This window comes from Choloepus didactylus, chromosome 8 (assembly GCF_015220235.1).
Source record: "Choloepus didactylus isolate mChoDid1 chromosome 8, mChoDid1.pri, whole genome shotgun sequence".
NCBI lineage: Eukaryota > Metazoa > Chordata > Mammalia > Pilosa > Megalonychidae > Choloepus > Choloepus didactylus.
This window is the reverse complement of record NC_051314.1, coordinates 50,376,719-50,389,259: the sequence shown is the minus strand read 5'-3', so window position 1 is coordinate 50,389,259 and position 12,541 is coordinate 50,376,719. Positions and strand designations below refer to the sequence as shown.

The 12,541-nt window shown below is 35.5% G+C and overlaps 1 protein-coding gene across 2 annotated transcripts in view; it reads left to right on the top strand.

The window, feature by feature from the left end:
• OTOGL (otogelin like) overlaps positions 1–12,541 on the top strand; it is a 195,608-nt gene that overhangs the window by 23,764 nt on the left and 159,303 nt on the right. For both annotated transcript variants that reach the window (XM_037846713.1, XM_037846712.1), the window contains exons 7-8: positions 5,054–5,175; positions 7,849–8,054. In XM_037846713.1, coding sequence (XP_037702641.1) covers positions 5,054–5,175; positions 7,849–8,054 — 328 coding nt within the window. The remainder of the gene's footprint in view (positions 1–5,053; positions 5,176–7,848; positions 8,055–12,541) is intronic.

Sequence of the window (12,541 nt, the reverse complement as noted above, 5' to 3'; positions counted from 1 at the left end):
TATGATTTTTATGTCTTCTTGGTGAATTGTCTTTCTGTGTCTCTTTTAATTGCTTTACATTTGAAATCCTGTTTGTCTGATTTTAATATAGCTACCCCCACTCTTTTCTGGTTGTTGTTTGCATCAAATATCTTTTTTTCAGCCTTTCACTTTCAAACTATTTTTCCTTGGGTCTAAAGTGTGTCTTTTGTAGACAGCATATAGATGGGTTCTGTTTTATAATCCATTCTGTCAGTCTATGTCTTCTGATTGGGGAGTTTAATCCATTAACATTTAATGTATTACTGTCAAGGCAGTACTTTCTTCTGCAACTTTGTCTTTTGGATTTTACATGTCATATCTTATTTTTTTCTTTCTTTTTACCCTTACTGATAATCTTTATTTCTGTTCTCTTCTCCAAACCTCTCTCTCTTGTCTTTTCCTATCTACCCTTAGCGCTCCCTTTAGTATTTCTTGTAGAGCAGATCTCTTGATCATAAACTCTCCCAGTGTCTGTTTATCTGTAAATGTTTTCAACTCCCCCTCATTTTTTTACCTTTCTGTCTTCAAAAAAATTTTTTATTGTGAACTTTAACATATATACATAACAGTGATAACTTTCAAAGAATGATTTAACAATAGTTAGAGAGCAAATTTCAAAGAATGTCATGGGTCACAATTCCACAACTTCAACTATTTCTATTATTGTAAAATATAACATAAATACAGAAAGGTGTTAACTTTCTATGTACAGCTCACCAAGCAGTTATATAGGCAATTTCAAAAATTGTTATGGGCTGCAGTTCTATAGTTTCAGTTCTTTCCTTATTATGCAATATAGAGTACATACAGAAAGGTGAAGACTTTCAAAGCACAATTCAGCCAGTAGCATTAGAGCAAATTTCAAAGGATGTTACAGGTTACAGTTCCACCATGTCATTTACCTCCTTCCAGCTATTCCAACACCCTAGCATATATATATATATGTATAAACTTTCAGTATTCATAGACTTTTATTAAATCTTATCTTGTTTTTTGCTACCCTTTCCTCTCACTTAATCTGTTTCTCTGTCTTAGAGGTGTCTTGTCAGTGAGCACCCTAAGTTGTTCATATTGAAAGGGGTGTTGACAGTAAGGGGATGGGGACTGCATGTGATTGTTGTTCTTAAAGAGGCTGTTGCTCTGGGTATCAGAGGCTGTTGCTCTGGGTATCAGGACTTGTTTGGCATAGGAACACTCTGGTGGGTTTAAGTTTCTGAGAGATAAAACACAATGAGTGAATCTTTTATAGAATCTAAGGTAGGGACCTAGGTATTTGGGGACTACTTTTGGTAAGGGCATGGTATACTGCGGCCATTTGGGATGTCTAGCTTCTCCTCATTTTTGAAGGACAGTTTAGCTGGATATAGAATTGTTGGTTGGCAGTTTTTCTCTTTCAGTATCTTAAATATGTCATACCACTGCCTTCTCGCCTCCATGGTTTCTGCTGAGAAATCTTCAGATAGTTTACCAAGCTTCCTTTGTATGTGATGGATTACCTTTCTCTTGCTGCTTTCAGTGTTCTCTCTTTTTCTTTGACATTTGTCAATCTAATTAGTAAGGGTCTTGGAGTCTATTTGGATCTATTTTGTTTGGGGTATGCTGCGCTTCTTGGACCTATAATTTTATGTCTTTCATAAGAGTTGGGAAATTTTCAGTGATTATTTCTTCCGTTATTCTTTCCACCCCTTTTCCCTTCTCTTCTCCTTTAGGGACACCCATAACACATATATTCATGTGCCTTGTATTGTCGTTCAGTTCCCTGAGACTCTGCTCATATTTTTCCATTCTTTTCCTTATCTGTTTTTTTATTTGTAGGATCTCAGATGGCCTGTCTCCTAATTCACTGATCCTTTCTTCTGCCTCTTCAAATCTGCTGTTGTATGTCTCCATTTGTTTTTCATCTCTTCTATTTTGCCTTTCATTCCCATAAGTTCTGCCATTTGTTTTTTTTCCAGTTTTCAAGTTCTTCTGTGTGGAGAACTTGTGTCTTCCTTATATCCTTCATCTCTTTTTCCACATTTTCTTTCAACTTGCTGATTTGATATAGAAGATATGTTTGAACACCTTTAATTAGTTGTTTCAAATCCTGTATCTCAGGTGAGGTGTTAGCTTGTTTCTTTGACTGGACCATATCTTTGTGCTTCCTGGTATGAGTCTTTATTTTTTGCTGGTGTCTAGGCATCTGATTTTCTTAATTAGCCTATTCTGGAGGTCATTTTCTCTCTTTTGCTGGGATTTTCTTGTTGCATGGCTTTGTTCTCTATCTGTTCATCTCTCTCACTAGCCAGTTGGCAAATTGACTCTGCCCCCCACTCTTCCCCTAAAACCAGGTCTCCACAGAGACCTTTCTCAGGGATGGGGGGTAGACACTGGGTACCACAGCAGGGTCCCTGTGTGTGGTAAAACAAGTCTGCTGGTTCCCAGTGCTGCTTTGTTTTTCACTGGCCACCAATTCTTGGACTTGTTTTAGGGCCCTGATTTAACAGTTGAGTGGTCCATATTTCTCAGCCCAAACAGGGCTGGGTTTCCATGAGGGTGTATAGACCATCTCCAGTGGTCCTAAAATAGTGTCTGGAGAGTCTTTTAAAATCCATTCAATTCTCTTGCACTTTCAAGTCTGCCCAGAGATGATGCTGTTTAGTAACTTATTTTGTGCTCAGTCTGTGTCTGAACAGGTAGGGCTGCAACTGCAGGACTCCTGTGCCCTCACTTTGCTGGCCAAAATCTGGCTTTACATGGGGCTGTGTCCCCCACTTTACCTCTGCTGTCCTAGTTTTTCAGCCATCCCCCAGGCAAGGAAATGGTTGCCTGCTGCTGTTTCCCTCAGGGGTGGGGGAAGGGTACTCAGACCCAGTGCTGGAAACACAGTCCCTTTCCACATTTCCTCAGATTCTTTGTCCCTCACTGATCTGGGCCTTGAAATGTCCTCCTTTATTCTCCAGGTTTCCAAATGGTGGGGGTCTCTTTCACTGCTGTGAGAGATTTTGTAGTCTTTGTCCAGTGAGAGGGATCCTGGCTGCTGTTTCTATGCCTTTCCCATCCTGTGTGAGACTGAGTGAGGAGGAAGGAAGAAGACTGGCCAGTCTGGGATGGAAGATTCCTACCTGATATTTTTTCTCTTTTTTTGAATTAGCATTTATAGGGTCGTTCTCAAGCCTATATCTTCCTTCAGAGTTCTGAACAATTCAGAATTCTTTTTTTTTTTTTTTAATTGCTGGATCACCAGAGTTTTTCAGTACTGGTTATGTCAGTATGTTGATGACATCAATGCAGAGTTCTATTTTTAACAGCATTTTATTCTCATTTCATGAGCACCATATATTCACATCTTTCTCTCTGAAGATATTAATTATGATTTTTGGCAGTTTCTTCAGTCTCCTAAATTGTTTCCCTTGATTGTCTTTCTTCTGTTTTGTTTCTTTGTTCTATTTCATGTTGCAGTCTTCCGTCAAATGACTAATGATCCTTGAATGTTTGTTTATATTTGAGAGTTAGGTTCTGAAATCTGAGGAACCATTGAATGTATGGACAGGGCTTGTTTGTCCAGCAAGATGTTGAGCAGGGAACCTCTGCTTTCATTAGATAAACCCCAAATATTATTATCTGCATGTCTTTTCTCTGGAGCCATTTGTTTCTCCAAAGAATCCTTTAAACATGCTTGGACCCCTGGTTACTATGGACATTTTAGGTATGTTTCCACCATTGGCTTTTCACTTGTGATTCCCTTTGCCTGCATTGTCTTCTCCCAGATATCTTTTTTGCTTGCTTTCTCCCTTCTTCATTTTTCCTAAAATGTCACCTTCTTGTTTATCTAGTGGAAGGCTTTATGTATTTTAAACTGGTAATACTGTGGAACAATCCATCCACCAATCTAAATAAGTGAGAACTTTCTTAGCCACTCAATCTAAAATTCTGTCCCCCTTCTAATTTTTAACACATATCCCCAAAGACCTTTCCCTATTTAATGTTTCTCTTTAGCTGCTGTCATCATCTAACATAGCAAATATTTTAGTTATATATTTCTTGTTAAAAGTCTTTCTCTAATAGAATTAAGTTCCATGAAGGCAGGGATATTTGTCTGCTTTGCTGACTGCTACATCCCCAGAATCTAAAGAAGTGTTGGATACATAATGTCTGTAAATACTTAATGAATATACAATAAATTCTTACTATGTTAAAATTCTGTATTATAATTGGTGATTTCTTGTATCACTTTTATGCTTAGAAAATCCTTTCCCATCTAAATAGACAACTACTTTATCTCAGTTATTTTATGGTTTGTTATTTATATTAAACTTTTTAATCCAGCTGAAATTAACTTTAGTGTAGGTTATGATAATCTACATGCATGTTTTCACTTCCTCTCTTCTTTTCTTCTTTTCCTCCTCTTCTTCTCTTCCTCTTTTATTTCTTGCTTTCTTTTTTATTTGTACTAGTGAGCTACATTTTTCATCAGCTATTGAGGAATAATCCCTCTTTCCACCAAAGTGCCTGGGAAATTTTATTTTTAGCAAAGTAATAATCATTTTTGCAATCTCCAAATATTGCTTTGTGCAGAGATCCATTTGAAACTTTATTTCAGGGTTCTCTAACATATGAATAATATGGATGTGAAAATTATACATGTTTCTTTGCTGTGCTCTGTGGCCTTCCTATTATTCCCAATAAATACTATATCACTTTAGAATGTTAATATCCTATATGTAAAGATTCATATAGAATATGCTAAACTATTTGTGTTTTATCAAATCAATTCTGTTGCCTGATTTCTGCACTGAATGTTTCTTTTCTCTCAATTCTCTTTGACATTTTAGGATGAAAGGATTTTTTTCCCTTTGGATCTACATTTTCCATTGGAAAATCAAACAATTACTAAATGTAGTGATAATTTTGTAAAGTGTCATGTGAATAATGATGCTATAGAACTAAAAATATACATTGTGGTTTTAGTAACTCCAATGATTTATTAAACTTTATATATATGGTTGTTATTGTTGGTTCCTATGCTTTCTTTTGTTTTTCTCCCTTTAAGGTTCATAATAGCCCTAGATGCTTTGGTTCAGTGTATTCTTGTTATCGTTCAATTAGCTTGTTTTTTTCAAACCAAGAGGAAATTCGAATTTATGGACATGTAATTAAAAAGGATGGAATCAGGTAAGAACTTATACATAATATAATGAAAATAACGTCTACCAAGAATATGACTTGAGAGTTTTGGGTAAGGGGATATTTGTTTATGTAGTGGAAGGCTTTATGTATTTTAAACTAGTAATACTTTGGAACAATCCACCCACCAATCCAAATAATTACAGAAAGACACTCAATTTTAAATATTTCCTGGCTGGGCTATGCCAGATAAAGTAAATTGTGGGATGGAACAATTCTATCCCTCATTCAGAATTCACTAACAAGTGTTTGAACTATAGAGTTTCTTTCTAACAGCAACTTATGATGCCTTTTTCTTAGTTTAAATTTTTCAGGATACAGAAGGTGGTAGTAGAAAGGGTTTTGGATTAAGCGCCAGGAGATCCAGTTGCTAATTCTGGCTTTTTCAGGGTCAGGCAACCCAAAGCAGTTACTGCCTCTCAGGGACTTATTTTCTTGGTCAATTGGGTTCTATACGTCTGGTTTTCTTATAAAAGATAGCTTGGGCATTTGAATGGGAAATAATGCCATTACACATGTATTTCCTGCAACTGAATTTAAATAGTAGTGTGGGATTCCTTACATAGGATTTTGGGTAACATAATGGGCAATTAAAAATATTATTATGATTTGTAAGATAGAAATATCATTCAAATAGGTTTACTACAAGACTATTAACCCTTCGTTAAATCAAGGACCTGATATTTAATTTTAACTCAGAGAATGCATTTCTTTGAATATTTCCTGATTTATGATGGAAGGAGGATGATTTTCTTATTATTTGGTTAAGTGTCTTATACTAATGCTGTACCTTGCATAGGGCCTGATTTGTAGCAGGTGCTAGAGAGATGGTTGCCAAAGTAAAATCACATGTGTGAATCTCTGCTCCTATGCCTCACTCCTGGGACTTTAGTGCTCTCACCTGTGAAATGAGGCCTTTTGCTGCATATGAGCCCTTGCACACTTTTCAGCATTAATCTGGGCATTAATTAACTTACATTTTGAATGTTTCCTGCCTAAATTGCTTGGAGTTTTCCTTAGACATATTGGAGGTTATCTAGTTTTAACTTTTAACCTTCATCTCCTCTAGCATTCTTCCATGTTGCAAACTTCAGTTATAATCACAGTTATTTACCTTTCTTGTCAAAAGTTGTGTATTTAATCAAATTTTCTATGAAAGAGAACAATGGCTGAATGACCAAAACAAAAAAAAAAACAAAAAAAAACAAACACGATTATCCTTCCATACAGTTAACATCCATCATTAAGAACTACCTTTACAAATCACAACTTGCTTTTTTCCTGCTGTGATCAACTATAGTTTTTATGAACTTGTGAACTCAAGACAAGTGATATTTTCAATATTATTTCATACTGACTTTTACTATGAATTCTGTATATTTATATTTTAAATCACATCATATTATGGCACTAGTAAGCTAGAGTCTTCTTATTTATTCTCCAATTTAGACTTTTAGTTTTTTTCCCTATCTTTAAAACAGATTTTCTATAATTATCCGTAAACAACTTTATGCAAATAGTTACGGATATTTTGAATTGTGTCTTTGGGGACTATGCCGGTGTTAGAAAGCATGTTTAGTTTTGAACTTTTTGTTCCATGTTACTGGCTGTGCTCTTCCTGGAAAGGAACTCACAGATTTATATTTTTGAGCATGAATGTGCCTATTAACCTCCTGCTTCACTCACATTATAGTTTATAATTTTCCTTTAGCATGGCTAGCTTAATAAAAATGAGATATTTCCATTTCCTTAATATTTAGCAGCTGTTCATTTCTGCAATACTTGTGGATGGAAAAAGCACAATGTTTTTTCAAAAGTATTCTGGTGACTTGATGTCTTTTTAAATATCCAATTGTTTAGCTTTCTTCAATTCCCTTATGTCTCTCACTTCCTTTCTATATACACATACATTGGATCATGAGTTTAAATAATCTATGTGATTGCTGTTTAAATAGGCCAAATTGTCTCCAATTTAAAATTTTTTTTAATATGGTCTCTGTGAGATACGGTCTGACAAAGTATTTTATATCCCAATAATGTACTTTATACTTTACAGCATTAAATGAATGTAAATTATAATTAATCATCCCTAAACATGTTTCTTTTGGAAAACAAAGACTTGTATCAAGATGACATTTTGGGGATAGAAACTGCTCTTTAAACTGCCAAGTTTAAAGTGAATTAAACAAAATCAGAACTTGACCAACACTTTGATCATTATTTGTCCTTATCAAAATTGTTGAGCAGCATTTTTAGGTTATTTTAAATTCTCTAGATGTAGAATAAATACATTTTAGCACTCATTATTCCAAGTAGGCAAGGTTATTAAAAATAAATTTTTAAAATAGATTTTTAAAACCTGATTTTAGCGGTTGTGTGTATCTGGTTAGCTGAAAGAAGCATCAATTTTAATATAAAATCTAAATCAGTACAAGGAAACAGGTATCATTTTTATTTACTCTTTATTTTGGTGTTGAGTTTTTCAAAATGTTGGGATTTCTTATAGCTTTGTTGCTTGAGAGATCTAACTACATAGTTACTTCCACAATTTTGAGGAATAATTCTCTTTTATTTAACTATCTCAATCACTTTAGGAAAAAAAATCATCTGCAATTTATCTTTCATCATAATTCTTAAATTACATTTGTTCTGTTTTTCAAGTTTAACATTGCCTCAGACAATTGGACAGGTTTTCATTGAGAAACTAGCTGACTACATTCTGGTGAAAACAACCTTTGGTTTTTCATTGGCTTGGGATGGAATATCTGGAATTTACCTAAAACTCTCTGAGGAGCATAAAGAGAAATCATGTGGCCTATGTGGAAACTTCAATGACATTCAATCCGATGATTTCATAATTCAGCAAGGTAAGTGGAGCAGGGAAATGTGTGGGTATTTTTAGGGTCTTCTTCCTTCACTGCCCAAATTACCCTTGTTCTAGGTTGTTCTAGGTTGGGTAAACTTAGTGGCTATTACTTGTCTGCTTTAGTGATTTTAAGTGAGGCTTGCATAGGATTTTTTTTTTTTTTTTTGGTCATTCTCAAAAACCCTGAGCTAGTTTACATTTGCTAAATTAAGATTCAAGTTTCATTCATATAACAAATATTAATTGAACATTTACTTCATGCCAGGTCCTGTTTGAAGTATATCAGTGAACAAAACAGACAAAACGCTCTGCCCAATTTGAGCTTACATTCTAGGGATTCAGATCTATTTGGGGCAAACTTGTCTACCTTAAATGAAAAATTGTTTTGAAACCAGTCTTGATAAGAATGAATTAAATGACTGCAAAATAATAGTTTTGTAAAGGTAATGAAATACAAACAGGATTATCAAAATCAAAAAACAATTTGAAAAGTTTTTTCTGTGAAATGATATATCTGTGTAATTATTCATTTTAAGTCATGAAGCGAACCTCAGTGACCTATTAGAAATGGATTTTTTTTTCAATTCAGTACCACTGTGCAGGGGCAAAAGAGTGAGAGATTCAGAGGCCAAGGTCATGTTTAGATCCACACGGAGAGGTACAGTAAGAAAGAACACTGTTCGTAGTCCCGGCAGATCTGGCTTTGAGTCTTGTTCCACCTCTTCTAAGTTCTGGAATTTGAAGCAACTCATATCTCTCTGATGCTCAGTTTCTTCAACTGTAAAATAGGGATATAATAATTCTGAACTCACAGAGTTATCACTGATAATATCACTTGATACTATTCATAATAATAGTTAATGAGTGTTTACCTATATTATTCCTAACCCTCACAATAACCTGTAAGTTGGGTGGTATTGTATTAATTTTCCCATGAGAAAATAAGGTAACCTTCCCAATAAAACACGGCTTGTAGATGGCTGTCCAGGAGGTAGTACAGATATGACTGGCTTCCAACCCCATGCTGAGATAAATGTGTGTGAAATTACTGTTTGAGTTGTAAAGTACCATCTCTAATTCTTTTTGGCTTATATTACAAAATTAACAGAAACAGGTTGTCCAGATTTTGTCTTTTAAGGCATAGTAAAATGTCTGCTTAGAGTGTAGGCTCTGAAGTCACACTGTTGGGATTCAAAATCTTTGTTGCACTTATTAAATTTTCCAAGTTGATACAGTAATAGTATATGCATCATAGAGTTGCAGAGATTAAATGAAGCAATCTGTGTGAAACACTTAGTAGAGTGCCTGACATATAGTAAGTACTCAATAAATTTTAGATAGTTTATAACCATTCCCTGGTACTCCTCAAGAAGCCTACGATAGAGCTGAAATGAAATTTTTGGTTAGAGTCATTGCTTTCAGAGGCCCTTGTCAAAATGCAAACATTTTACCTGAGATGGATATTATATCCTTAGGGTTAGTTTACTAATAGCTAGAGTAGAGAGCAGGGCTCTAAGGAGTCAGCTTCCTCATATGTAAAATGGAGATAACAGTAATGACCCGAGAGCTTTCCAGGCTATGAGGATCAAATGAGAAAACATCCCTGAAAAATCTTTAAAATTCAGTGAGCACACTACAGGTATACAGTATGGGATCACCATGAGATGGTGTTCAGGCTATTTTGAATATGATGCTGCAAGTTTGGCTTCCTTTCTCTGGAGGCTCATCAGCAGAGCAGAGCCCATTGACGGAGGGGAGCTCATTCTGGTCTGGTGGGGGGTGAGGTGGATTGGAAGGTATTGAGTATTAGGAATGACAATCTCGAGCCTGAATTAGGAAGCAGGGATTTGGATCAGGCAGAACTAAGGAGACAGTAACTATGGATTTCTTTTTCTTCTGCATCAAAACTTCATGAAAAAGTAATACTCAATCTACTTCTCAGTTTTAGAGTTAAAAAAAAGACAGCCATGGATAACTGTCCCTGGAGCATTCAGGGAGTATGGTGTGGAGAGAAATAGCATCTGCTCTTGTTAGAGGCAAGGAAATTCATGTTAGGGATTTGAGTTAAGGCTGACAGACCTTGATAACCTGGAGCATAAAATGGGTGTTCACAGTGAGATAACTGGAGCAGCATGAATATATGTATTAGCAGATAATATATATATGTGGCAGGAAGCATTTGAACAAGGCAAGAAGGACACCAGGATGTATGTAGGAGGAGCCTAAAGGGAGATTTTTTTTAGCTTCTTCACAATTTTATTTAGTAAATATGTAAGGCAGAGAATTAAATAAAAAGCAAAACAAGAGAATGACTGACTTAAAACAACTTTTAGACAAATGACTAGAACATGCCCTGGGATTTTTTTCCATGCTGTCCTAATGCAAGAAAATATCTCCAATGAGCCTTATGACTTTTTGCATTAAGATACCTAGTATTTTGCCTGCATTTTGCTGATGAGATAAATCTTTGGAGGCAGTTAGACAGTTTGATTGAATGTCACTGAACACATAGTCTCTTATCACTGATTAAAAATGCATTTCTCTTTGCATTCCTTCCCTTTCTTCAGGGATGACTTCACAAAGAAATGAGGCTTTGCAGAATTTCTGTGCATGTAGGAAGATTTTAATTTGTTATATAGTTGAGAATTTTGTTTTCCGTAATTCATGTCTACACTTGGCTACACATCAACAGAGAAGTCCTGATTACTATTGTTATCTCAGCATAATTATTAATAGTGCCTCTCTTCCATTCTCAAAAGTGTCCCCAAATTATGGTATAAATTAGCATTTTAATTTTAGTTTAACAGGATGCAGAACACTAATTGATATGGATTTAAATTCTCATATTAACAAACAGCTTTTGTGACTCTTTTCTTTACGCAACATAGTAAAAATACCTAAATATGTGATCCAAAAGCTGGAATTAAATGAACTCCAGGGCATTGGCAATGTTGTTTAATGACATTAAAATTTGGACAACATATTGAAATATGTGGGCCCTTAGGAAATTGGGTTCTTCAGACCTTTTAAAATATGATAATGTTTTGAAATGAAATGTGCTTAGTTAATTTACATAAAAAGGACATCAGTTTTTTTTCCACTTTCAGCTAAGTATATTAGACCAGGCCCATTAGTTCAGTAGGTAACAATTTTTGAAATAACAGAGGTGCAGAAGTAGGCCAGACACATCTGAAAGCTCTAGGATTGTAATAATATGTTTAATGAATATTGCAAGCTTTCTTGTCTTTATTCATTCACTTATTTAACAAATATATTTTGAGCACTTACTATAGGCCAGATACTAAACTAGGGATGCAGCAAAAGAACAGCTTATCAAAGCTCCTTCATTTCATACAGTATATATTGTAATGGAGGACAAGATAAATAGAGGCAAACAAGCTAAAATGTAATTTTAGTGGATGATAACAACCATAAAAAACAACAGACTGGGGAAGGAGATGAGTGATAGAGCACTGTGTGGGTGGTGAACTGAGCGGATGCCTAAATGAAGTGAGGGAAGGAGACATGGGAAGGTTTGAGGAAAGAATGTTTTTGGAGGAAGAGAAACAAGGGCAAATGCCATGATGTGGGAATGAACTTGAGTGTTTGAAGAATGACAGCATAATGCCAGTAGGACAGGAGCAAACTGAGCAAGAATAGGAATAGAAGATTGGGGGGGAGGAAGGAACAAGGGCAGAGTCTTCCAGGCCACAGTAAAGTTCAGGATTTCACACTAAGAGATGTCAAATTCTTATAGATAACGAACTCCCACAATTTTCCCAATGTTGGTGGTAGGATGCAGACATTATCTTCCTGTGTTGAAGATGCTCGGAGAGTGGAGTGAAACATTTGACTTGGGAGAGGAGCCAGGCATATGTAGCCAGTGATATGGAGATCTTTGATTCTAGTGTTGCTGTAGATTCCATCAATGGTAGACCTTGTAGTCATGTAAATCTGGAATACCTGAAGCCCAAATCTGAAGTCTAACTGGCTTTGATGAAACTATGAAGTGCCATCTTGTTTGCTTCTGCTAATTCCATGAGATTTGAGATTCAGTCTTTAGATCAGGGGTAGGATTAATTTCTACAGCAGGTCCAACTTATTCTGAGAGGTCAGGTGCTGAGACAATTTAAAATTGATATGGAGCTAAGAGTCCGGAGAATTCACCACCAACCGTCTGTTGCTGACCACACATTAGCTCCAAATAATGCTGGGATAAGCTTCTTGAGTCTTAATATAGGGCTCTATCCTGACCTTGTTAGAAAAACTGTTCATCATATTCAGATGAAATGGGTTCACTTCTTAGTTTTTCTTCCCCAGGTGTCTTTTTCAGGCTTTAATCATCTATGTGCTGTCCTCTGAAATTTCTCCAATGGCTCAATAAAGACTTTTAAAAAAGTTATTACGGACCCCAAAAGAGAACTGGAATTTTAGTAAGGTTCTGACCAATATCAAGTATAATAAGAGGGATGTCTTGGAAATTTTACA